Source organism: Plecotus auritus, assembly GCF_963455305.1.
Source record: "Plecotus auritus genome assembly, chromosome: 8".
Taxonomy (NCBI): domain Eukaryota; kingdom Metazoa; phylum Chordata; class Mammalia; order Chiroptera; family Vespertilionidae; genus Plecotus; species Plecotus auritus.
The window spans coordinates 34,564,367-34,587,957 of record NC_137782.1 but is presented as its reverse complement, the minus strand read 5'-3'; the positions used below and the strand labels follow the sequence as shown (position 1 = coordinate 34,587,957).

The window sequence follows — 23,591 nt, the reverse complement described above, 5'->3', positions numbered from 1 at the left end:
ACACAAGGAACAGCTCACTTTTTGTCAGATTTCTTAATTCCACCTGTGGCTAGGGGCCCTTCCCGGGGGCCTTGGCTTTTAGCTCCTCTAGTTCCTTCTGCTCCTCTTTTTGCTTCTGCTCAAATGCCTTATCTTCCTCATCCATCTCCTTGGCCTGCGCCAGGACTGCTTCATGCCACCTTTGAGACCGGACATGGCGCCTGCTGCCCCTTCCCCACACCCTGCCACTAAAAAAATATCAAGTTTTGAAATTATGTTCAGAGCATTTATTAGCTTTTTCAAATTTATAAATTGTGTATTTATGTTATCATTTGAAACAAACATTCACTTTCTACCTACTTTTTGTTGGGAGACAATTCTCCATGGGCCTCTCATATTTCTGCACATCTTGTGAACAGGACACTGACAACTTTAGTTCAGGATGATCTTTTTAAAAAAAAAAATTATATGTAAATACCAACACTCATGCAAATTTTACTTTATTTTTTTAATCCTCACCTGAGGATACTTTTTCCCATTGATTTTTGGAAAGAGTGGAAGGGAGAGGGAGAGACAGAGAGAAACACTGATATGAGAGAGACACATCAACTGGTTGCCTCCTGCATGCCCCCTACCACGGCTGGAAATCTCCAACCGAAGTACGTGCCTTTGACTGGAATCAAACCCGGGACCCTTTAGTAGGGTCCGACACTCTATCCATTGAGCCAAACTGGCTAGGGCCAGGATGATCTTTTCAGGAATGTTTGTATAGTAAACAACTTTGGGAAATGGAGATCCCATCTCCCTTCAGGGCAGAAAGATTTTTCTGTTGACCAGTATAATAAAGACAAAAACTCCCTCGTGGCAAATTTTCTGGCAGCCCCATTGAAGACTGGGGTTCCCCAAGCTTGAAGTTCCCTAGCTGCAATGCAATTCCAACTGTATGCAGCATCCACCTGGGGCCAGCCCCACAGCATCTGTGGGACTTGGGGACAAAAGGAACTGAGGTGAACATGAAGCTCATGTTGCCCACTGTGGTGTAATAAAGTAATAAAATAAACTAATAAAATGTGTTATGTATTCCTCTGTTGGTAGGAATGTAAATTGGTGCAGCTTCTATAGAAAAAAAGTATGGAGGTTCTTCAAAATATTAAAAATGTAACTATATGAAACAGCAATTCCACTTCTGGATATTTATCCAAAAGAAATGAAGTCACTATCACGAACAAATATCTGCACCCATCTTCACTGCAGCATTACATGAAACAACCTAAGTGTCCATTGATGGATACACCAATTAAGAAAATGTGATAGAGGAGGAACCAAGATGGCAGCATAGGTGAACACCTAAACTGCTGCCTTGTACAATAATTTCAAAACTACAGCTAAAAGACAGAACGAACATCATCCAGAACCACAGGAAAGCTGGCTGAGTAGAAATTCTACAACTAGAAGGAAAGAGAGGGGCACACAGAGACTCAGAGGAGCTGCAAAAGGCTGAGGTACAGAGACACGCGTGTGGAGAGGACGGGCAACTGAGTGCCTGGCTAGCTTTCTCTAGCAGGAGAAAGACAGAAGCTCCTGACTGCACTGAACCCCAGTTTCGGGCAAGACCCTGGGGACCCAGACTCATACGGGGGGAGTCTGGACTGTCGGGAAAAGAGAGGAGCGCACGGAAACTCAGGGGAGCCACGAAAGGCAGAGGTCTGGAGGCATGCGCACGCGAGTGCACACAGAGAGGACTGACTGCTGAGTGTGCCACTGGCTTTCTCTAGCGGGAGGAAGACGGAAGCCCCTGACTGCACTGAACTCCAGTTCCGGGTGAGAATCTGGGAATACAGATTCATTGGGGGATAAATTGGACTGTCTGACAGCGGGTGAAACTCGAGGGCGGCTTTCTCTCAGAGGTGCTTGCAGCGATAACCGAGGGACACTGAGACCCAGGGGCCTCATAGGGTAGGGCTGATGGGAAGCCAAGGCTGTCTGCTCAGCCTTGAGACTCCGCCCCATCCAAGCTGAGCACAGAGGCTTTTGCAATTTTGCAAGTCTTGTCTCGTATGGCTGTCTCCACCACAGAAGTTCTCCCGGCATAGACACAGCTGATCCTCACAGCCAGTTGGCCTGGTGGTCAATTCCTCCCAGTGATACCAACAACAATCAAGACTTAACTACAACATGGCTGTACACACAGTCCACAAAGGGGTGCACCAAGAGTGTCCACCTCAGGTAACTGGGGAGGCTGAGCTACTGGGCCATACAGGACACTTAGCACACAAAGCTACTCTACCAACTCAGGGAAGCAACGAAAATGCAGAGACAAAGAAACAGATCACAAATGAAAGAAATGGAAGAAAGCAAATGACTGGATACAGAGTTCAAAACCATGGTTATAACGTTTTTCAAGAATTTCCTAGAAAAGGCCAATAAATTTAGTGAGACCCTCGAGGATATGAAAAAGGACCAACTAGAAATTAAACATACACTGACTGAAATAAAAAATATTATACAGAAACCTAACAGCAGACTAGAGGAACGCAAGAATCAAGTCAAAGATTTGAAATACAAAGAAGCAAAAAACACTCAACAGGAAAAGCAAAAAGAATCCAAAAATGTGAAGATAGTGTAAGGAACCTCTGGGACAACTTCAAGTGTACCAACATCAGAATTATGGGGGTGCCAGAAGAAGAGAGAGAGCAAGATACTGAAAACCTATTTGAAGAAATAATGACTGAAAACTTCCCCCACCTGGTGAAAGAAATAGACTTACAAGTCCAGGAAGCGCACAGAACCCTAAACAAAAGGAGTCCAAAGAGGACCACACCAAGACACATCATAATTAAAATGCCAAGAGCAAAAGACAAAGAGAGAATATTAAAAGCAGCAAGAGAAAAACAGTTAATTACCTACAAGGGAGCACCCATATGATTGTCAGCTGATTTCTCAACAGAAACTATGCAGGCCAGATGGGAGTGGCAAGAAATATTCAAAGTGATGAATAGCAAGAACCTACAACCAAGATTACTCTACCCAGCAAAGCTATCATTCAGAATTGAAGGGCAGATAAAGAGCTTCACAGATAAGAAAAAGCTAAAGGAGTTCATCAACACCAAACCAGTATTATATGAAATGCTGAAAGGTACTCTTTAAGAAGAGGAAGAAGAAGAAAAAGGTAAAGATAAACATTATGAACAACAAATACATATCTATCAACAAGTGAATCTAAAAATTAAGTGAATAAAAAATCTGATGAACAGAATAAACTGGTGAATATAATAGAATCAGGGGCATAGAAAGGGAGTGGACTGACAATTCTCAGGGGGAAAGGGGTGTGGGGGGTGCGGGAAGAAACTGGCCAAAAATCGTACACCTATGGATGAGGACAGTGGCGGGGACGTAAGGGCAGAGGGTGGGGTGGGAACTGGGTGGAGGGGAGCTATGGGGGGGAAAAAGAGGAACAATTGTAATAATCTGAACAATAAAGATTTATTAAATTTAAAAGAAAAGAAAAAAAAGAAAATGTGATACACACACACACACACACACACACACACAGGAATATTATTCAGCCTTTTAAAAGAAGGAAATCCTGCCAATTTGCAACAACATGGATGAACGTTGAGGCATTATACTAAGTGAAATAGTCAGAGATAGACAAGTACTGAATTATCTCACTTATAAAAAGACACAAACTTCTAGTTATAAGATAAGTCCTGGGGATGTAATGTACAGTACAGTTAACAGTACTGTGTTGTATATTTGAAAGTTGTTAAGAGAGTAGATCTTAAACGTTCTTATCACAAGAAAAAAAATCAGAACTATGTGAGACAACTCATGTTAACTAAATTTACTGAGGTAATCATTTTGCAATATATGCATAAACCAAATCATTATGCTGCACACCTTGGACTACTAGAGTGTTATATGTCAATTATATCCCAGTAATCCTGGGGGAAATGTGCCTTGGCAGGAACAAGATTGAGACCTCCTTGCCTCTGCTCCAGGATCCTCTGTCTTCTGCCAGCATCCATGAAACTGGGGCAGGCTAACTTGCTAGCTTACAAGTTAGATAACATCTCAAACCCTTCACAGTTCTTGATAGTTTTGCATTTGTAATTTTGAAATTTCTTGAAGAGGGATCTCAAAACTGAAAAAGCTTTAAGCTCCACAAAATCTGGATCCAGTCTGAGTTTATAGATGATGCTGTTTTATATCAGTCTCCATATTCAAGAGAACGTTACTTTGATTTCCAATATTTGGCATTTCCAATGCCAAAATATGTTGAATTTGGCATTCTTTTCTGGCTACTCCTATCTGCTGTCTTTCCTTCATAACTAGTATGTAGCGCAGTTCTGAACTGCAGTTCCATGGAACACTTGTGCGTGTGAACGGTTGTCAGGCACATCACAAGTAATGTGTTCCTGATAATTAAAGTATCAAAGTCTGTAAAATTCATTCCTTAAAAAAAGATGAGGCCGAAACCGGTTTGGCTCAGTGGATAGAGCGTCGGCCTGCGGACTGAAGGGTCCCAGGTTCGATTCCGGTCAAGGGCATGTACCTTGGTTGCGGGCACATCCCCAGTGGGAGGTGTGCAGGAGGCAGCTGATCGATGTTTCTCTCTCATCGATGTTTCTAGCTCTCTATCCCTCTCCCTTCCTCTCTGTGAAATATCAATAAAATATATATATATATATATATATATATATATATATATATATATATATATATATAAATAAAGATGAGGAGAGGGCAGAGAAGGGATAAAAGGTGATGGGGAAAATAAATAAAATAAATAAATAATCATGTACTGTCTTTTAAAAAAAAAGATGAGGGCTGATTCAAGCTTATCTCCATAACATCATATTTGTAAGGATGTATTCCTATATCTGTTAGGAGTCTTTCACTTCAAATATGAAAACGCCTAACTCAAATGCTTACACAACAAGAGAATGTATTCCCTTTCCTAGGAAGATGTCCCTTGGTGTGGGGGCGAGGGGGTGTGGTTGATTCAGTGGCTTCCTAGCCACATCAAATGCACAGGTCTATTAATCTCCTCTTAGATGGCAAGATGGCAGCAACTCCTAGAAGCATTATCCCCTTCACACAAAGGGTCAGAGGCAGAAAAGGGACTGTCTCTTCCTCTGGCCTTTTTTGAAGAGCTAAGACCTTCACAGTTGTATCTCCCAAAGATTTCCCTGCAAGTCTCATTGACCAGAGTGTAGTTATATGCCACTTCCAAAGCCACCTACTGACAAGGAGACTGGAATCTGAGTGACAGACATAGACAAATCAATGTTCCGCCCTCCCCAACCCCCTCCCTCCTTCCCCCCCCCCCCACCCCGCCCGCCAATGTTTGGGTGAGCTTTACCTGAAGCACAAGACTTCACAGAGCAGTCTGGGTATATGGACAAAACTCAGAGTTCTGTTAGCAAAGAACAATAATGCAACCTGTTCCCCACCTCATTGTAATGAATGCTTTTCAACACAGACAGTCCTCTCTGCATGGTTCTGATAAGCAGAGATTTCAAATTAACCACAGTGTAGTTAAATAACACCATCTCCCCAGCAGTTCACATTCTCCTTACCATGGTATATTAACTATGAGTAATTGCATGAAGTACAGACTTTGGTCCACAGATCACTCCATAAATACCAGGTGTGTGTGCATCTTAATCGCGCCATGTCTGTCGTAAACACACAGAACAGGATGGATTTCCACCAAAGTTCAGGATGAATGTCAAGACGGATGACACCATGCGCAAGCAGAGGGTGTGTTTGTTACATACATAACTGAAGCTTTCTGGGAAGAACAGGATGGACCTCCCAAGCCAGTTCCCAAAGGGCCTAAGAGCGGAGGGATGGAGACCGGCTCAGGGGCTTATTGTGCTGAAGGGCGGGGCTCAGACGAGAGCGCCTGCAGGGAGGCTAGAAGGGGCTTGCGTGGTTTGACTCCCCAGCAGTGCCAAAGGCGGGGCACCCAGGCTTTCCTGTCAGCTTGCCCAGATGGGGGACACAAGGGGAGGAGAGGGGGAGGGGCTTAAAAGATGTCAGCGCCCGAACATAAAAAAATAAAGTCAGATTCTTTATTATAGCATCACTTCTTTCCGAGTCTCTGGGTGACTGGTCACTGTGTGTTATTCAGGTCCCACACAGAGAGCAAAGTGTGCCCTTGTGTCACCTCCACATCTCCCATTGCTAACCTCACAGGACATTTTATTTAAAAAAAACAACGGATAGTCAAAAGAGGAAACTGGCCAACGGTGGTGAAATAAAGCAAAGAAACAGAAAGTGGCGATGCTGGAAGTAAAATTCCAATCTATGCAAATGGAGCTACAGAAAAAGCAGCTGCTGTGGGACTGGTGAGCCTGCTGCCTTTCAGGAGACTTGCGGTGTGCAGACCAGGACCTCAGTGAAGGCCAGCTTATCAACACAAAGCACCAAAGCGGTTGTGCTGAAAGAGGGAGGATGCCCAGAGGAAGTGGTGCCAGCAAGAGATTTCACATGAAATGAACTTTTGGAGATGCTTCATAACATTGAAAGCTCAAAGAATAAAATGTTGGAAGCTGATCTAGACTTAGAAAGGAGCGTAACAATTCACAACAGCATAGAAAAGATGTCCACTCCTCATAGGAAGTCGTATGGCAAGAAGACAAGCCCTGCTTGCTCAAGCTAGTCTCGATGTTTTCTGCAAAGAAATAATACACTTTTATTCTCAATGGTTCTCATGTTTTAAGGTAATGTCCTAAAAAATGCTAGTTTAACTATTTTTTTTTTCATTTCTTTATACACTTATAACCCAACAATTACCTTACAATTCTGTTGCCAATGTTTTGACAATTTTAAAGGTCATGGAACAATCATATTTTTCCCATTGATTATGAAGGTCATTTTGCAGCCTTTGAGCTTCACTTTTACGGTCCAAGCAAAGCGAGGGGTGCCTGTACTTTTCAAATATAACCATTATATAATATGTGACTCTTTTGGTCATTCCTTTGTAAACCACAATCCTCCCGTTTCCCCATGACGCCATTATCTCCAGACTTCGTTCCTCGCTTCCCTGTAGGATGCCCCTCTTCCTTTGCCTATCCTGTTAGTATTGGTGATCCCCAAATTCTGTCCTTGACTCTGTTTTTATTCCACATCCTCTTCCAATTCGGGCCTTTTGTAAATGTTGCAACTTCTCTGTCATAAGTAGTGATGGTGGTGTTAAGGTGATAATGAAGAAAGGGGGCTTGGCAAAATGGTAGGAAGGAACTCGGGGGTGGGGGGGAGTAGGATGGCAGAGTGTCACCTGTATTTCATAATCTGGATTTAGGACAGAGCCCGAGAGAAGCCAATATGAGTATCTGTAAAAGTGTCATTCATTCTTTTACAAATATTTGCTGGATTGTGCTGTATGTCTGGTATAGTTCTGTATGCTGGAATACTAGGTAGTGACAGATAGTTGGTGTAAAGCAGTGCATTCCATTTTGTATTATTATTATTGATTTGAAAGAGAGAGGGAGGGAAGAGAGGGAGAGAAAGAAACATCAATTTGTTGTTTCACTTATTTATTCATTCATTGGGTGATTCTTGTATATGACCTGGATTGAACCCGCAACCTTGGCATATCAGGGTGACAATCTAACCAAGTGAGCTACCTTTGATTTTTAACTGTGCCCTCAGGAGGTATCACCCAACCCTCTGCCATTTAACCCGTTGATTACTCTGGTGAAGGAAACTAGAGAGCTACTTTATGGGGAAGATATTTTATTCTGGGCAGAAGGGCCTCCAGCCCCACAAGCCAGGCCACAGCTATCTGCCTATTAGGACAGTTGGTGTTATAATTCAGAATGGACCTTATTAAAAATCTTGACCTTACCTTTGCAGGTGTGTCTTGCTTTGTGAAATCATGGTATTCCCCAAAAGTCATGCATAAATCAGTTTCTTCAATCCCTTACATTTGCACAGTGAGTTATTATTTACACCAGACTTTGCATAGATTGCTTGTTGAGTTTTTCCCCCCTTAAAATGCTCAATGGCAAGAAAATCAGCGAAATCCACAGCTTAGAATGGTTCCCTGATTGTAAGTGATGGAGCTGTGATTAAAGTAATGAGATCAATCTTATTTTAAATACCTCAAGAACGACTGAAAAGGTTCCTACTGTGATGTTTTTGGAAAGCTAAGAATTATCTTATAAATGCAAACTTCCAATTTGCTTTGTGGGCAAGGCTAGATTTTTACAAATCAGATTGGTAGACGAACATCCACTATGCATTACTAAACCCAGTTCTAAATAAAGCTGAAATTTGGGTGGGTTACGTGATCATTCTCGGCAAATGTGCCAGCTCCTATCATATTTAGAACCCTGTGTTCTGAGGTGCTCAAGTTTACGCTGAGGAATTTGCTAAACAAATCTCTGGCAAGGGATCAGAGCAGTGATTTTCTGTGTCCTTAAGTCCTTTCAAACAGAAACGGCAAAACACACCCAAGTCTATAATTCCTAAATTTGTGGAGTTTCGATCTTGAAGCTTCTTACTGCTGTTTGAGTGCTAGCTAACTCACTCGCTTCCCCCAATGGAGCATCCCACTTACTTATTTTTAAAGTTAAACGGAAAAAAAAACTTCCGAACTTTGATTGAGTCAGCAATTAGGAATAAAAACAACTGATTTCTCGTGTTTCCTGTGGAAAATGGAAGACACACATGCTAGGAAAAGATGAAGTCTACCTCCCAGTAGGGGTGCGCAGGGCTTCTAGCAGGGAGGGGGTCTGCGCGAGAGCAGGTCTGCACGCGAGGCCCGTGTCGGCCGGGGTGACGGCGGAGGCTTGGCTCCGGGACTTGCGAGCGTCCTGGCAACAACAACGAGTGGCGGCAGTGATTTGGAAGACACATCTTGAGAGTAACAGGTTGGGGGAGAGATGGCTAATACATGGGCATGGTGTTTCAGGACTGTGCTCAGTGAAAGCAGGGACAGGAGAAGTGAACAGGAAAAGGGGGGAAGATGGAAGAGAAGGAGAACATAAAACAGACGACAGGAAGAAAAGAGGGAAGAGAGAGCTGGCAAGCTGGACACAGTGGAAGCAGAAAGCAAAGTAGGTGAAGGGCGGGCGAGGTGCGCAGGGCGAGCGGTCCTCCCGCCAGCAGGGGACGCGCGTGCGCTGGGCCTCCCGCCCGCCCGCGAGCCCCGCGCCCCTCCCACCCGCTGTCCCGCGCCTGCGCTTCCTGCCCCTCCTCGTCCGGAATGCTCCTGCCGCTGCTGCGGAGTAGCTGTTTCCCTTCCTCCTCTCCCGGCGGCAGCGGCGGCGGCGGCGGCGGCGGCGGCGGTAGCGGTAGCGGTAGCGGCAGCGGCTTGGGCGCGGGCAGCCAACCAGCGGCGCAGCTGCCGCGCGAGGCCCGCGGGCCGCCAGGAGCGCTCGAGCGGGCGGACGCCGAGCCCGGGGTCGACCCCAGGCGCGCGGCGGAGGCCGAGGGGGCGCCGGGGCCCGGGGCGCGCGGCCCGGGGGCGGGCGGCGGTGGGCGGCGGGCCGAGCGGGAGCCGTATGCGTGCATGGAGCCGGGCGCCGCGCTGCAGAGGCGGGCAGGGGGCGGCGGCCTGGGCACGGGCTCCCCGGCGCTGTCGGGGGGCCAGGCCCGCCGGAGGAAGCAGCCCCCCAGGCCGGCCGACTTCAAGCTGCAGGTCATCATCATCGGCTCCCGTGGCGTGGGCAAGACCAGCCTGATGGAGCGCTTCACCGACGACACCTTCTGCGAGGCCTGCAAGTCCACCGTGGGTAAGGGCTCCGCGGCCAGGCGGACCGGGGCCGGGCTCTCCTGCCGCCGGCGTTGCCTCCCTTCGGTTCCCAGGGCCCCAGCTGGTGCCCTTCACGGTGTCGGCCTCGTTTCTCATCGCGTCTCTGAGCTTTTCCTCTCCAACTGGATGGTCTTGCACTTGGTGGATGGGCCTGTCGGTGAAATCTAGGGGGGCGGGGGCGGAGGACCCATGGAAACCCTCGATTCTATCCCCAAAGCCGGATGGAGGAATTTAGTGTAGCTCCATGCAGACTTGCTCTTGGAGCCTCCTCTCCCGGCACAGACCCCTCACGCCCTCCTGAAGTCCAGGTGGGAGCGGGTTACAGAGCACAGGCGTCTCAGCGCCCCCTCCCGCACCCGCCAAGGGCGGTCATGAGGTGGGGTGATGCATTGGTCCCGTCCCGCTCTCGGGCACATTGTGAGCCTCTCTACGGAAACTCTCGACCCTTACATTACTCACCCGAGGAAGAGGTGGTGCGAGGTGGGCTGCAGGGGGGACAGTGGAGTGAAGTTGAAGCTGTGCCCCTGGCCAGAGGCCAAAGTGGTCATCTACCAGTATAGCAAATACTAGTGCCTTAGCTTTACCGCGCGAGGAGTTTTTCCACCGTGAACCAAGGCTTATTTTATAAATTTGAACTCACTTTTATGATATGCAGAAATAATGAAGTTTAAGATTTCCTGTGGAGGATCTATGGAGACTAATAAGACTAAAACTACACTAAATTTCTTTAAGTGTAAATGCGGGGCAGAGGGACTTCAGCTGTACTACTTCATGACCTCGAATAACCCAGGGACAGAAGTGGAGATAAGTTATCCAGTACCACCCAGGTGGGTGAAGTACAACAATGAAGTAAATACAGTAGCACTCCAGATCAGGAAGTATAATGCCCTGGGGACCTAAAATTGAAAGTGCAGGGAAATCTTTTGATGAGGTCAGCTGTGCAGGACTTGGCATTTCACGTGGGTGTGGGTAACAGTGATTACTGTGGAAAGCCCCTTAAAAGCTGTCAAAGCTGGAGGAACCACATAGAGCTGGTTCTTTGAAATAAAGGGTATTCACCTTCAGTGATAGGCAATGAGTGGTTTCCCCAGGGGATGTCCAAGAAACATTGAGTAGTATTTAAATTTGAAATTCAGAATTAAAAGTATTCTGTATTCTTGAATATATATTTAGTATTGTAACCAGTGCTAGTTCCAAGGCAATACAATTTGGGGTGAATTTGTTTGAAATTACCGTAACAAAAAAGTAATTCCCAAACTTTGTATTGTCGTTTTGTGAGAATTTGTTTCCCTTCATGTTTCTTTGGAATAGATCATTTTTTGTGTTCTCTATACCCTGCTTGTTTTTTAAATGTTGGCCTTGGGACCATGCTATTAAAATTCAGTAGCATAACTATACCTGTTTCATATATTTAATCTTGGATCATATAAAGAACAGGGACTTATTAAGCCATTAAATCAGGGTTTATACTGTTACTGTATAGTACCTGACATATATGAAATAGAATTAAAAGCAATTCAGAATTACCAACCTTTTATGATTCCACACTTGAAATATATAAAAATGAGGGATAAGCCTGGCTGGTGTGGCTCAGCGGTTGAGCATCGACCCATGAACCAAGAGGTCACCAGTTCTGTTCCCAATCAGGGCACATGCCCAGGATTCTGGCTCCATCCCCAGTAGGGGGCATACAGGACGCAGCCAATTGATGTTCTCATCAATGTTTCTACCCTCTCCCCCCTCTCTAAAATCAACAAAAAAATATCTTCTATAATAATAAAAGCATAATATGCTAATTAGACCAGACAGCCGGACCACCTTCTGAACGAAACCAGGTCTGCGAGGGCCGAGCCCCTTGCGTGAGTTTTGTGCATCGGGCCTCTAGTTTTAAATAAATGAGGGATAATACAGCTATACTCTGTGATGAAAAGAAATCAGCACAGGCACTAATGGGTGGCTAATAGGGCTTGGGTGGATGGAGGTGAGATAGGAGCAGAGGTGTACTTTAGAGTAAGGCAGAGGAGAGATGAAGGGTTTTCTAAGCTGGGGCCGTAGTGGAGCAGCACCCCCATATTCTGAGAAAGACTCATTAGGGAACATCAGAAATGAATGCTTCGAGACCTGGATGCCATGCTGAAGAGGGAGGACCTTATTCTATAGCAACTGGAGTCTTGGCATGAAGACCGTGAAACTAATAAGGCAGGATTCCATAGGATATTTGGGGATGAGAAAGAAAGTGGCAGGCAAGGAGACCAGGCAGTTTGTTCCTCTGTTCCCTTAACAATCATAAGTACATACACTTACACATGCACATACCTGCCCTACCACTACCACTGTGAAGTTCCTTATGTGCTTGGATTCTTGTCTTGCTCATTTTTGTTTCCTCCACACATAGCCTATAGTACTTGGCTTGGTGCATGTTTATTAATTGTGGGAAGTTCATAGAAAGGTGATCGTTTCCGTTCTGATCCGGAGTGTGAAGACACTTGAAGAAAGCTAATTAATCTCTCTTTAAGCTCTGCTTCTGAGTTGCTTTCTCCTTCCATTTATCAAATTACTTATTGAGCATTTACACTGTGTGTCAGGTGATATGCTACCCACTGGGGACTGAGCAGTGAATAGGACGTAGTCTATCCAGATGTGGCCCAGAGCCCTGGGGAACAAGATGATCCAGGTTGATAGGGCAGCGGTAGAGATGTGTACAGAATATTTGAGGAACAGAGTGGAAGACCTTCCAATTGGGTAGGATGAGGACTGGTCAGGGGACGTTTCCTTCCCATTGGAATGCTGTAAATATAAATTCATTCCTTGAGTCCTTTAGAAAAATGCTATTTAAATATGGCATTGGGTGTGGTGTAGAATTGTGGTTGCCTCACCTGAATGCCTGCCGTCTGAGCAGTTAGCTCAGAGGTCCTTCTGAGGCCAGTTTGTCCACTGTCATCCCCATGTAGTCAGCTCCACACAGAGAAAGATTCTCTTCCGCCATAGCACTTTTCCCTTACCCTGTCCAGACTTGCAGATGTGGTCTGCTCGTGACAGCAGAGTCTGGAGAAGACCGTGGGCTCCACCACAGGGGAAGAGTCTGAGCATGCACAGACCAAGGTGCCTATGTAATTCAGAGGCTAGAAGAGACTGCCTCCAAAGTGCCTTTTAAAAGTGAATCAGGATCCCTGGACTTCCTATAAAAGATCCTTGTGGAAGGCCTTGGGGATTTTAAATAAGCTATTTTAAGTGAGCAAAATGTTGATTTTAAAAAAAATTATTAATCAAATCAGAAGTTGACTTGGTTTAAAGACACAAAATTCACCAGAGTATGAAAAGCTAAAAAGACTTTTTAATAATTGACTATTCAGTGGAAATTGTCCAAGTGAAGCATTACTTTCAAACTAGAGGCCTGGTGCACAAGTTTATGCATGGGTGGGGTCCCTCGGGGTGGCCTGCAGAGATCAGGCCCCAGCTTGCGCTCCCAGCCCCGCCTGGCACTGCACCTTGGCCTGGTGCCGCCCTCTCACCTGCTCCACCATCCCGCCTGCAGGACGATTGATTGGGGCTGGGGGCCCCCACCCCTGCGCCGCCCAGCTCTTTCAGTGCCTGGGAGCCGGGCAGCGGCCCCGCCTCCCGCACCTAGTTCCCTCAGCGCCTGGGAGCTGGGCGGCGGCCCTGCCACCACTGGTCGCCATCAGCAGGGCAATCGGGCCCGGCTCGCACACGCCTTGGCCTGGCACCTCCTGCTCACCTGCTCCACCATCCTGAAGCTGTCCTGCTGTCATTGGGGCCGGCAGTGCCTCCACTTTCGCCAACTGCCAGTGCTGCATCGCCAACGCCTGCCATGTTTCACACTGCCTCCTGGTGGTCAGCGCACGTCATAGCAAGCAGTCAAACTCCTGGTCTCCCAGTGGAACAACTGCCCGAGGGCACAATTGCATATTAGGCTTTTATTATATAGGATAGGATAAACTTAAACTTCTTCTAACTCCACTTCTTCAAAATAGACTCGCCCAGGCCGTGGTATTTTGTGGAAGAGCCACACTCAAGGGGCCAAAGAGCCGCATGTGGCTCGCGAACCGCAATTTGCCGACCACTGAGCTAGCATATCAGACTTTTAAAAGTACAGGAGCAGCTTTATAAAGTTTGAGAAATGGAAAAAGAAACTATTGGCTGTAGAAATTCACAGCTATCTAATATTAAAAAAAACCCACAAAATTATGTATTTGTCAACTTTTGTTTTATTTCAATGCTACCTGTTAATTTTGTTTTGTCTGAAATGGTTTTATCAGGCAACACCCACCCCCACTACAAGAACGTTTCATTCTAGAAAAAACACTAGAGTGAGATTAAAGAGCCTGAGCTCTTTGTTTAGGCTTTGCCACTTGTGACTTTGGGTAAGTAATTTAGTTGTCTTCACATATAAAATACAACATTCTTTTAGTAATAGCTACAATTTGTTGAGTATTTACTATGTATCAGCAAAAGTACATTCTTTGGAGGGATGAGGACACATATGTAATACCTTAATCAGTAAAGAAATTTTAAAAAAGAGAGAAAAAAAAGTACAGTCTTTATGATCCTCATAACAGTCCTGAAAGTTATTCCCATTTTACAGATAAGAAAGCAAAGTCTCAGAGAGATAAACTTAGCCACTGTGGCGCAATGGTCAGCCAGTGGTCAGGGGCAGGGCTACAGAGAGTTCTTTCTGTGTTCCTTAGCTTACTTGGAGATTTATATTTGCTTTGTGACATTCCTGATGTATTAAAATCAGAATCATTAAGCCCTTTACTGCTTATCTGATTTGGTCCTCACACAGACTTGTGAAGATAGTGATGTCATTGATCTATGGCAGTGGTTGGCAAACTCATTAGTCAACAGAGCCAAATATCAACAGTACAACGATTGAAATTTCTTTTGAGAGCCAAATTTTTTAAACTTAAACTTCCTCTAACGCCACTTCTTCAAAATAGACTCGCCCAGGCCGTGGTATTTTGTGGAAGAGCCACACTCAAGGGGCCAAAGAGCCTCATGTGGCTCGCGAGCCGCAGTTTGCCGGCCACTGATCTATGGTATCAATGAAATTGACTTTCTCTATGCCCCTATTGTCACTTGCCTTCTGGATATTAAAATAATGCTCTAAGAATTGTATTCCTTACCAAAATATTCATTCATTTACATATCTTAAGCCTTCTACATATTTATAAAAATTTTCCAAAATTTGACATTTTAAATAGAAAGTAGGAGTAGGGCCATCAAAACCAGAATTCTGGTTTTCCTGGGCAGTAAAATTTCCCCCAAAGTGCTGGAGACCAACATAGGGATTGCCAGTTCTTTTATTTTGCCAAGTAAAGACATTTAATAAAAATAGACAAATTGCCAGTTTTTCCAAAAAAAAAAAAAAAAAAAGATTTAAGATGAAGTTGTCTCTCCCCAAATTAAGAAATTCAGAATATCCTAATTAAAAAGTTTTTAAATTTAGTTCTGAGACCCTCCCTACTCTGTCTTTATTTTTCTAATTTTGTAGCAGTGCGTGAAACTTCCCAGGCTGGCCCCTGAGAGTGGCTGGTCTTAGCAGATGATGGTGCTTTACTGAAACCCTGGTTTCACTCAGTTGCTGGCAGTAGTCCCTGTGTTCTCTGTGAGAATGCATCTTTCTTGAGTCCTGTGTTGAGAGGAAGGCGTCTGTTCCTAGGTTGGGCAAACCTCGTGGTGCAGCTGGCTGCATCTTATCAGGACCAACGACTGGAAGCCGAATTGAGGGGTCCAAGAAACAGGTGAATACAAATCCCTGGCAGAAATGGCTCTCTGCATCTGGCCTTGAACGTTGGGAGACATGATAGATGAAATGCAGTTCACGAGTGTCTGGTCAACTGATCTAGAAGCAGTGGAACTACTGGTAAAGTATGAGGAATCGATACTTTATTCTGGAAACTTAGAGATTTTTAGGAAACAAAGAATGAACATCAACTGGATTCAGATTTTAAACTGTGTTTTAGTTTGCTCTTCTGTATTTATATGTAGTCTTCCAAGCCATCGCTGATCTGCCTAAGTGTTTCACTTAAAAGAGAATTAGGGAAAGTTGTCGAGAATTCCCACTGCAAAAGCCCAACACTTCCCTGCCAAAATGATGTAACATGATGACTCTGGGAGTTGTGTGAAAGGAACCAATGCGTCTTGGTTATCATTTAGTTTTTATACCAGCCTGTGCTTTGCATTGTGTGGTTAGGTTTATTAATGGACTTAATGCACACTGATGGGCTTGTGCAGTGTGTCTGTTTTTGTGAAATAATGGAGCTATCTTTCAAAGAAAGTATGGAAATGTATTGCAGTGGGGTTGTTTAGGTTGAATGAAACTCTATTTAAAGACCTGGCTCAAGTGCACTCAGCCTTTCCCTGTTCACTGGCACTGAAGAAGAAAGGTTTCATTATGCATGACCGAAATCCAGATTCTTAGAGATTGCTTCTCTCCCTCCAGACTGTGGAGTCAGCCAGGAGCAATCTGGTGCAGATCTTGGAACTGGCTTGAGGAGGCAGAGTTGGTTCTTCTGAGGTTCAAATTATTCTTTAGCCTTGAGTTTCACATGCATTGTTCTAATTAAGTTTTTGTTTGAATTTGTGAAGAAAACAGCTCTGTACAGCAGTCAGCAGATATTTTTGAGAGGCTGTTGGTATTTATCCAAGGTGCCATTCTGCTAACCACTTATTGGATGCAAGGCTAAGGCCTGCTCACCTGGCTTGTCCTTTTCAGAAGGGGTGAGTCATGGAAATAGTCATAACAAAATGTCAGAAAAGAGGCGAAGTGCTGTATGTGGCACTTCAGCAGAGGAAGAAATTGATTGTTCTCCTTTTGTTCTGTGGTTGCACTTCTCTGACATTTGGAAAATATTTGGAAAACCAAAACTACAGACCTAAAATAGTGCCCTTAATTGAATGTGATTGTGGGGTTCTTTGTTTGTTTTTTAAATGGCTTTCCTTTAAAATCAGAAAACACAGGCCCAACAGAACACTAGATTCCATAGAAAACCTTTTCCCACCAAACCTGACAGCCTCCACTGCTTGGTTTCTGGTGCTTACATAATGCCTCCTTAGCTTACAAAACAACAATCTGCATTTCCACCTCAGGCCGACGCAGGATGGAAATGGCTGGTGAAGAGAGTGCTCTTGGTTTTCCAGGCTTAACTTAACACCAGAGCTTCAAACCCCCTAAACCAGCGCTCAGGGGAAGGAAAAGGCCCCTTCTAAAGGAGGAGCTGTGTTCTTCTTGCATGCTACACAGCAGAACTCTGCTCCCATTTACTGAAAAAGAATCACACCTACCATCAAATTTTCACTTTTAATTTTTCACTTAAAAAGAAAAACACTTGGCCTCCTCCTTGACCATTACTCATTCTTGGAGCTCCCGGGGTGGCATATTGTGGGAAGAGTGTGAGTTCAGAGGTGGGCCCAAAACCCTGGGTTTAAGTCCCAGCTCTACCACAGCTATCAGTGTATCTTTAGGCAAGTGACTTTAACTTCATTTTCCTCATTGATAAAAGGAAGGAAAAAAATAGGGCTTATACTCTTTTCCTATCTTTTGGTACAGGAGTAAGTGGGGATAAAATATCTTATGTACCTGGCCTAGAAAAGGCAGTTATAAATGCCAGTTATGTTCCCTTCTCCTTCTAATTTATATTACAGATGCAAAAATTCTGAAACACTCCAATAAATAATTCTTATCCTTCAGAGATGCATACTGAAATATACACAGGAGAATAGGAAGTAAAATGTAAACAGATGGCCTGTGTAAGGTACAAAATCTACTTGTATTTTTATAGACCCAACCTAAATAGTAATAAAGTTAATACTTTCTGCATAAGGAGAAAATATTACTGATCCACCATTTGATATCTGGGTTTTTTGTTTTTAATTTTCCAGATTCTTCCTCTCTCTTCTCCCCCTCCCCCCATCAAGAGGTCAAAATGACTTTTTCTGATAAGGGTCTGTGAGCTGAGGAAGGCCTCCGGATGCAGGAGCAGTCTGTCTAAGCCAGTCAGCATCCCTCAGTTTTACTTTGCAATATTTCCCTAACAATGCAGAATTCTTTTTTAACATTGAATACATGTTTATTATACCTCTGCAGCCATACCCTCATTCATCAGGTGAGGCTGCACAGGGAGGAGCATAGCCTGGAGCCATTCAGCTCAGATTCAGATTTGTGCTCTAATACCAGCTTGGTGACCTTGGGCAAGTAACTAACCTCTGATGTGTTTTCTCACCTGTGGAATGGGGACAATGATAATATCTACCTCAAATTGCTAAGAGGATATAATGCAGTGAGTTACGTACAGTGAGTAAATGTAAAGCCTTTAGACTAGTACCTGAAACATAGTAAACACCACAAAATAGTTTTTAATCTTCTTATTATAAAGGGAATAAACCCCTTTCTGTGAAATGGTTTTATACATGTATTAGAGGCCCTGTGCCCTCTCGCAGTCTGGGAGCCCTCAGAGGATGTTCGACTGATGGCTTAGGCCTGCTACCCCCACCCCACCCCCGGACATCCTTAGCGCTGCCACGGAGGCAGAGAGGCTCCTGCCGCTGTGCTCGCCAGCCGTGAGCCTGGCATCTGCCCCCTGGTGGTCAGTGCGCGTCATAGCCACCGGTCGTTCCGCATTTCAGCCAATTTGCATATTAGCCTTTTATTATATAGGATGGTTCATGGAAATGGAACCACCACCTGTTCTGATGGACTCGCAGGTGGTACACATACTTGGTTTCCCCAAGCCTCTTCTCTGATAACCTCAGGCTCTGTCTTCTGTCCCTGCCTGATGTAGTTTGTGGTGTCACTGTGTGTGTGTTCCAGCCAAGTGCAAGCCTGTCTCCTTGTGCTCCTGCATATGTCAAGGACAGGCACAGGGAGTCTTCACGTGCTGGAGTGGAGGCATGTCAACCTGGAATGAAAGAGAGGCAGATGTTCTTAAACTTAGGATAGACTTTTGATATCCTCAGGCCTGATAAGCATTTTTTAATGACATGCAATTATTTTACTATTTTAATGGTACCTACTTCTGAGAATCATCAGAATATTTTAGTTATACTACTTAGTTTCTATTTCATCGAAGACTCTTAATGGTGAAAGTAGGAAAAACCAGATAATCCTATATAATAAAGAGGTAATATGCAAATTGACCCTTGCTCCATCACACTGTCACAAGATGGCTGCACCCACACCAGAGGCAGGGTTCCCGTAACGAGCTGTAATGAGCGATCAGCAGGGACCTGAGGCTGCATGGCGCCGGGCCGGGGGACCTGAGGCTGCGCGTCCCCCCCCCCCCCCCGCCCAGCGGGGCTTGACAGGGGACCTCAGGCTGTGCCCACTGTCCTGGCACTGGGCCGGGGGACCTGAGGCCACGCCCCCCTACCAAGCAGGGCTTGATGGGGGACCTGAGGCTGCGTCCCCCGCCGGGTGGGGCCGGCTGGTTCTGGATCTCGCCCAATGGGGATGGGGCTGGCTGGCTCTGGGTTTCGCGCAATTTCGAGATGCATGCGGGTGGGCGTGGACTTGACTCTGAGTCCCGTGGCGTGCCCCAGACTCTGACAGGAGGAAGATTTTCATATACATTTTACTAGTTTTCTTTCATCTCTGACACTTCTATTATAGAGAACAAATAGCAATATTAAAATATTTCCTCTGATCCCTTTTAATGAGCACGAATTTTGTGCACCGGGCCACTAGTCTATATATATAAAAGCCTAAGCGACTGTTAAGATGGAATGACCAGTCGCTATGACACACACTGACCACCAGGGGGCAGCCATTCAATGCAGGAGCTGCCCCCGGCCCGCAGACCCTAATCACCAGATGGGGCCTGCCGGCCAACCTCCTGCAGTCTCTTCCCCCGGCCAGCAGGCCCCCATCGCCCGATTAGGGTCAGGCTTCAGGCTGGGACAGGGAACCGGGTTGGGTGGCGGCGATGCAGCCCCTTTCCCAGGGGGCCCTCGGGCCAGCTCCCTCCTTGGAATCAGCAGCCAACACCCCAGATTTCTCCCCCGGCCGGCAGGCCCCAATTGGCCTGCCACCCACCCACTGCAGTGGCAGTTGGCCCTTCCCCCCGACTGGCAGGCCCCCATCGCCCAATTGGGGCTGGGCCCCAGGCTGGGATGGGGAACTGAGGGTGGGTGGTGGTGACCAACCTCCCGCGGCACCCGGGTGGGGGGACTGTGACCTCTCGCGGGCTCCCTGGGGGTGGGGATAACTGGGACAGAGGCGTGGTGAGAATGCGGATGTCAGCCAAGCTCGCTCTCACTTCCCCTGCTTACCTCCCCCAAGACACCAGGGCTTACATACCGGGGAAGCCCCTGCGTTCAGGTGCTGGGCGCCTGCGAGAAGCCCGCCCCGTACCTGCGCAGCCTCTTCCGGCTGAGCCGGGCCACAGCCACCAGGACCACAGGGGCCAGTCGAGCTCCTCATGGGTTCCAGTTCGGCCCAGCTCCTGTCCCAGTGGTCTCGGCCCCGATCAGGCTCGGCCTCTGTCCCAACCTCAGGCTCCAGCCAAGGCCCCAGCCTGGGTGCTGAACGTGCTCGCGGCCTTGGAGCGGGCACCACGCCAGGTCTCTCTCTCTCTCTCTGCTCACAGCCCCTCTCTGGCTGCCCAGCCCTGTGCTTACTGCTCCTTGGAGTAGAGCTGCAGCTGCTTCTCCTGCTGCTTTTTCGGATAAACGCCATGGAGGGCAGCGGGCAAAGGACGCAGGGACACCCGCCACGCAGGAGCTGGTCTGCAAGGCTGGCCAGAAGAGAGCATGCTGCCCGCCCAGCTTCCGTGCAGTGCCACTGGGCGGCCCAGAGGCCCACGCTGCACCCCGGCCGTGGCGTCCAGCCGCACTCATCGCATTCCCACGTGGGGACTCAAGCACCATGACTCAAGTGGAGGGGGCGCACGGGGGCCCGGCAGCCCAGGTGCTGCCCAGGGCCTAGAGGTCAGCTGGGACCTGCCCTTCCATGCCAGACGCTCGCGCTTCAATTGCCAGCTAGGCCTAGGGACCCCACCCGTGCATGAATTTCATGCACTGGGCCTCTAGTCCTATCTAATAAAAGGGTGATATTCAAAGTGACTGTCACTCCGTCACAAAATGACGGCACCCATAGCCACAAGATGGCGGCGCCCAGTCCTCTCAGCCCGGAGTCCCCCAGTCCCGGGTGGGCAGCTGCTGAAAGCGGGCACGGAGCAGCTGGGGTGGGGGGGGGAATGCTTGCATCATCGCCCCGGCGACAAGGCAAGCATTCCGTGCCCGGCCATGGATGGGCCTCTGGGCCGCAGAGAGCCTCTGGGCAGCGGGCGCAGAGCGGCGAGGCCCCGCAGAGAGCTACTGGCACACGGATTCATGCGCAGGGCTACTAGTATTAAATAATAGGAGTTCTCAAGTTCAGTGCTTTCCGTGCAGAAATTGAAAGATGGTCTACTGACCTTTATGTGGTGCTTTCCTGTGGAAATTTCTGTTGTATTCTGCTAGGTGGTGTTTAGACAGAAGACTGGCTCACGGTCATGTGACTTGGCTTGTTTGTTTGTTTTTCTTTTGATGTATTTTTATTGATTTCAGAGAGGAAGGGAGAGGGAGAGAGAGAGAGAAACATCAATGATGAGAGAGAATCATTGATTGGCTGCCTCCTGCACACCCCTACTGGGGATTGAGTCTGCAACCCAGGCATGTGCCCTTGACCAGAATCAAACCTGTGACCCTTCAGTCCACAGGCGGACGCTCTATCCACTGAGCCAAACCGGCTAGGGCGCAACTTGTTTTTTAATGATAAATTTTCTTTATGTGACCTTTTTGCATCTCTGAATTTATTTTCTTGCTCTCGGTGAAAATGCTAGAAATGCTCTCCCTTGGTAGAAATATTACATCCAAAATTGGGAGACACTTTATAAGGTATATATCCTTGGAAGAAAAACTATACAGATTTAAGATAGATATTATAAAGTGGCATTAAAATTGCAACCACTATTTGAACTGAGGCATATTTCAAAGTCTGAAACCCTTCAACTTCCTGTAAGTGTTAAGTAAGATAAAATCAGATCTTTGATGGTGGGGTCGGGCGGAGAAGAAAAAGGAGAGGACGTCTGTTCAGCTGTAATTATAGGCATGGTGTTATTTTTGCTGCTTTTTTTTTTTTTAGCTTTTGCTGGAAAGGAATGTGCAGAAAGAAGTTTCTGTTTATTATTTTATTTTCACTTTTGTAACTTCTGTGGCCCAGCAAAAGAAATACACTAATGTTTTGGAAATGTTTTGCCTTAAGGGAGGGGAACTTAGAAATTTTATCAGCACTAAGTTTACAAATTCTTTATGCTATTGCTAAGGTTTATGAAAGACAAACACAAAGAAAAAGGCAAGTTGCAAAGTTAAGCTCTGTTCTTTAACAGCTTGATGTGGTGATTCTGGGTCATTTACAGAACATTTCACACTTTCCTTTTTCAAGCATTTGACTTTCATTTGTGGGCAGCGTTACCAATTTTAATCAAATATCTGCCAGTGAACTACATGTGCTATCACCTTAATGCAAATCACCTTTTCCTCTCTCCATTCTAGTGTTTTCCTCTGCAAAATGAGGATAATAGTGCATTCCTCGTTGGGCTGCTGCAGGATTCCATGTGTTGGATGTCAGGCACAGCATGTTTGACAAATGCCCACTATTGTTGCTATTAAAGGTCATTGAGATAAAAAAGAAGACATCCCAGGCTGATTGCTCAATGGTTAGAGCACCGACCTGTGGACCAAAGGGTCTCAGGTTCAATTCCCAGTCAAGGGCATGTTCCTGGGTTGCAAGTATGATCTCCAGCCCTGGTTGGGGTGCGTGTGGGAGGCAACCAATCGATGTGTCTCTCTCCCATCAATGCTTCTCTCTCTCTCTCTCAAATTAATAAAAGTATATCCTCAAGTGAGGGTTTCAAAAAAGAAAGAAAGGTAAGCTCCTATTGTCAGAATAATACACTTAGTGGACCATTTCCCATCTAAGCAACTGAATAAACAGTTACCATAATTCCTGGGGTGGCTGTATGTAGGGAGAGGACATGAGTATATTAAGACTGCTCCATCCTCTAAGGATTTACATCAATAATAGGAATTGTAGGAGTCCCACTGCTCTGCCCACCAGACACAGAACAGTTGCCCTTTCTTTTTACTAAAGTGTTTTGTTTATTTGGGCTTTTAAATCCTAAGTCCTGAATTTTCCTAACTTTTCCCCAAATTGCATCATCCCTCCTTACATATCCAGCATTTCATTACGGGAGAGGGTTCATTCATCAGATTCATTGAGTTGCCAGGCATTATACTAGGCTTTCAGGAGTCAAAAGACTGTGTCCTCAGAGAGGACACTAACAACAAAGAAGGAGCAAGGTGGTAAGGGCTAAAAAAGTTCAGGCCCAACAACTGGGAACACATGAGGAATTGAGGGTAAGGGGTGGGGCCATCATAAGGGTTCAGACAGGAATTACTAGGACTTAACATTCTGGGCAGACAAATAGGCTCTCTAAGAGAGGACAGCAGAGAAAAGCATTTCTTTGCCAAGTGCATGAGGTGTTGTTGATTAGGTCGGTATGACTAAGCTCTTTGCGGGCAGGGACTGTCCCCATCAACTGATGGGAGTAGTAGGGCTGATCACTTCCTATTAGTCAAGAGACCTATACAAAACTGGGTTTTCGGCAAGTGCTGTGGATGGAAATGAAGGTGCTCCCCTTTTGTCCGTGTTTGTTTATAAGCATTGTTTGTAGGCATTCCTCCTTAGTGAGGCGAAACTTCTCTATGCTGACTTCTTCCAAACTAATATGAATATTTAAGGCTTTAATGACTTGCTGCCTTTTATTAAGGATCTTTACCATTT

General features: G+C 46.1%; 1 protein-coding gene across 1 annotated transcript in view; it reads left to right on the top strand.

Annotated features, from left to right (window-relative positions):
• Positions 1–9,199: 9,199 nt before the first annotated feature.
• Positions 9,200–23,591, top strand: part of RAB12 (RAB12, member RAS oncogene family) — a gene marked incomplete at its 5' end in the record, with an annotated part of 28,981 nt that continues 14,589 nt past the window's right edge. The window contains one exon of the mRNA XM_080686271.1: positions 9,200–9,728. Within this exon, the coding sequence (XP_080542397.1) occupies positions 9,200–9,728 (529 nt within the window). The remainder of the gene's footprint in view (positions 9,729–23,591) is intronic.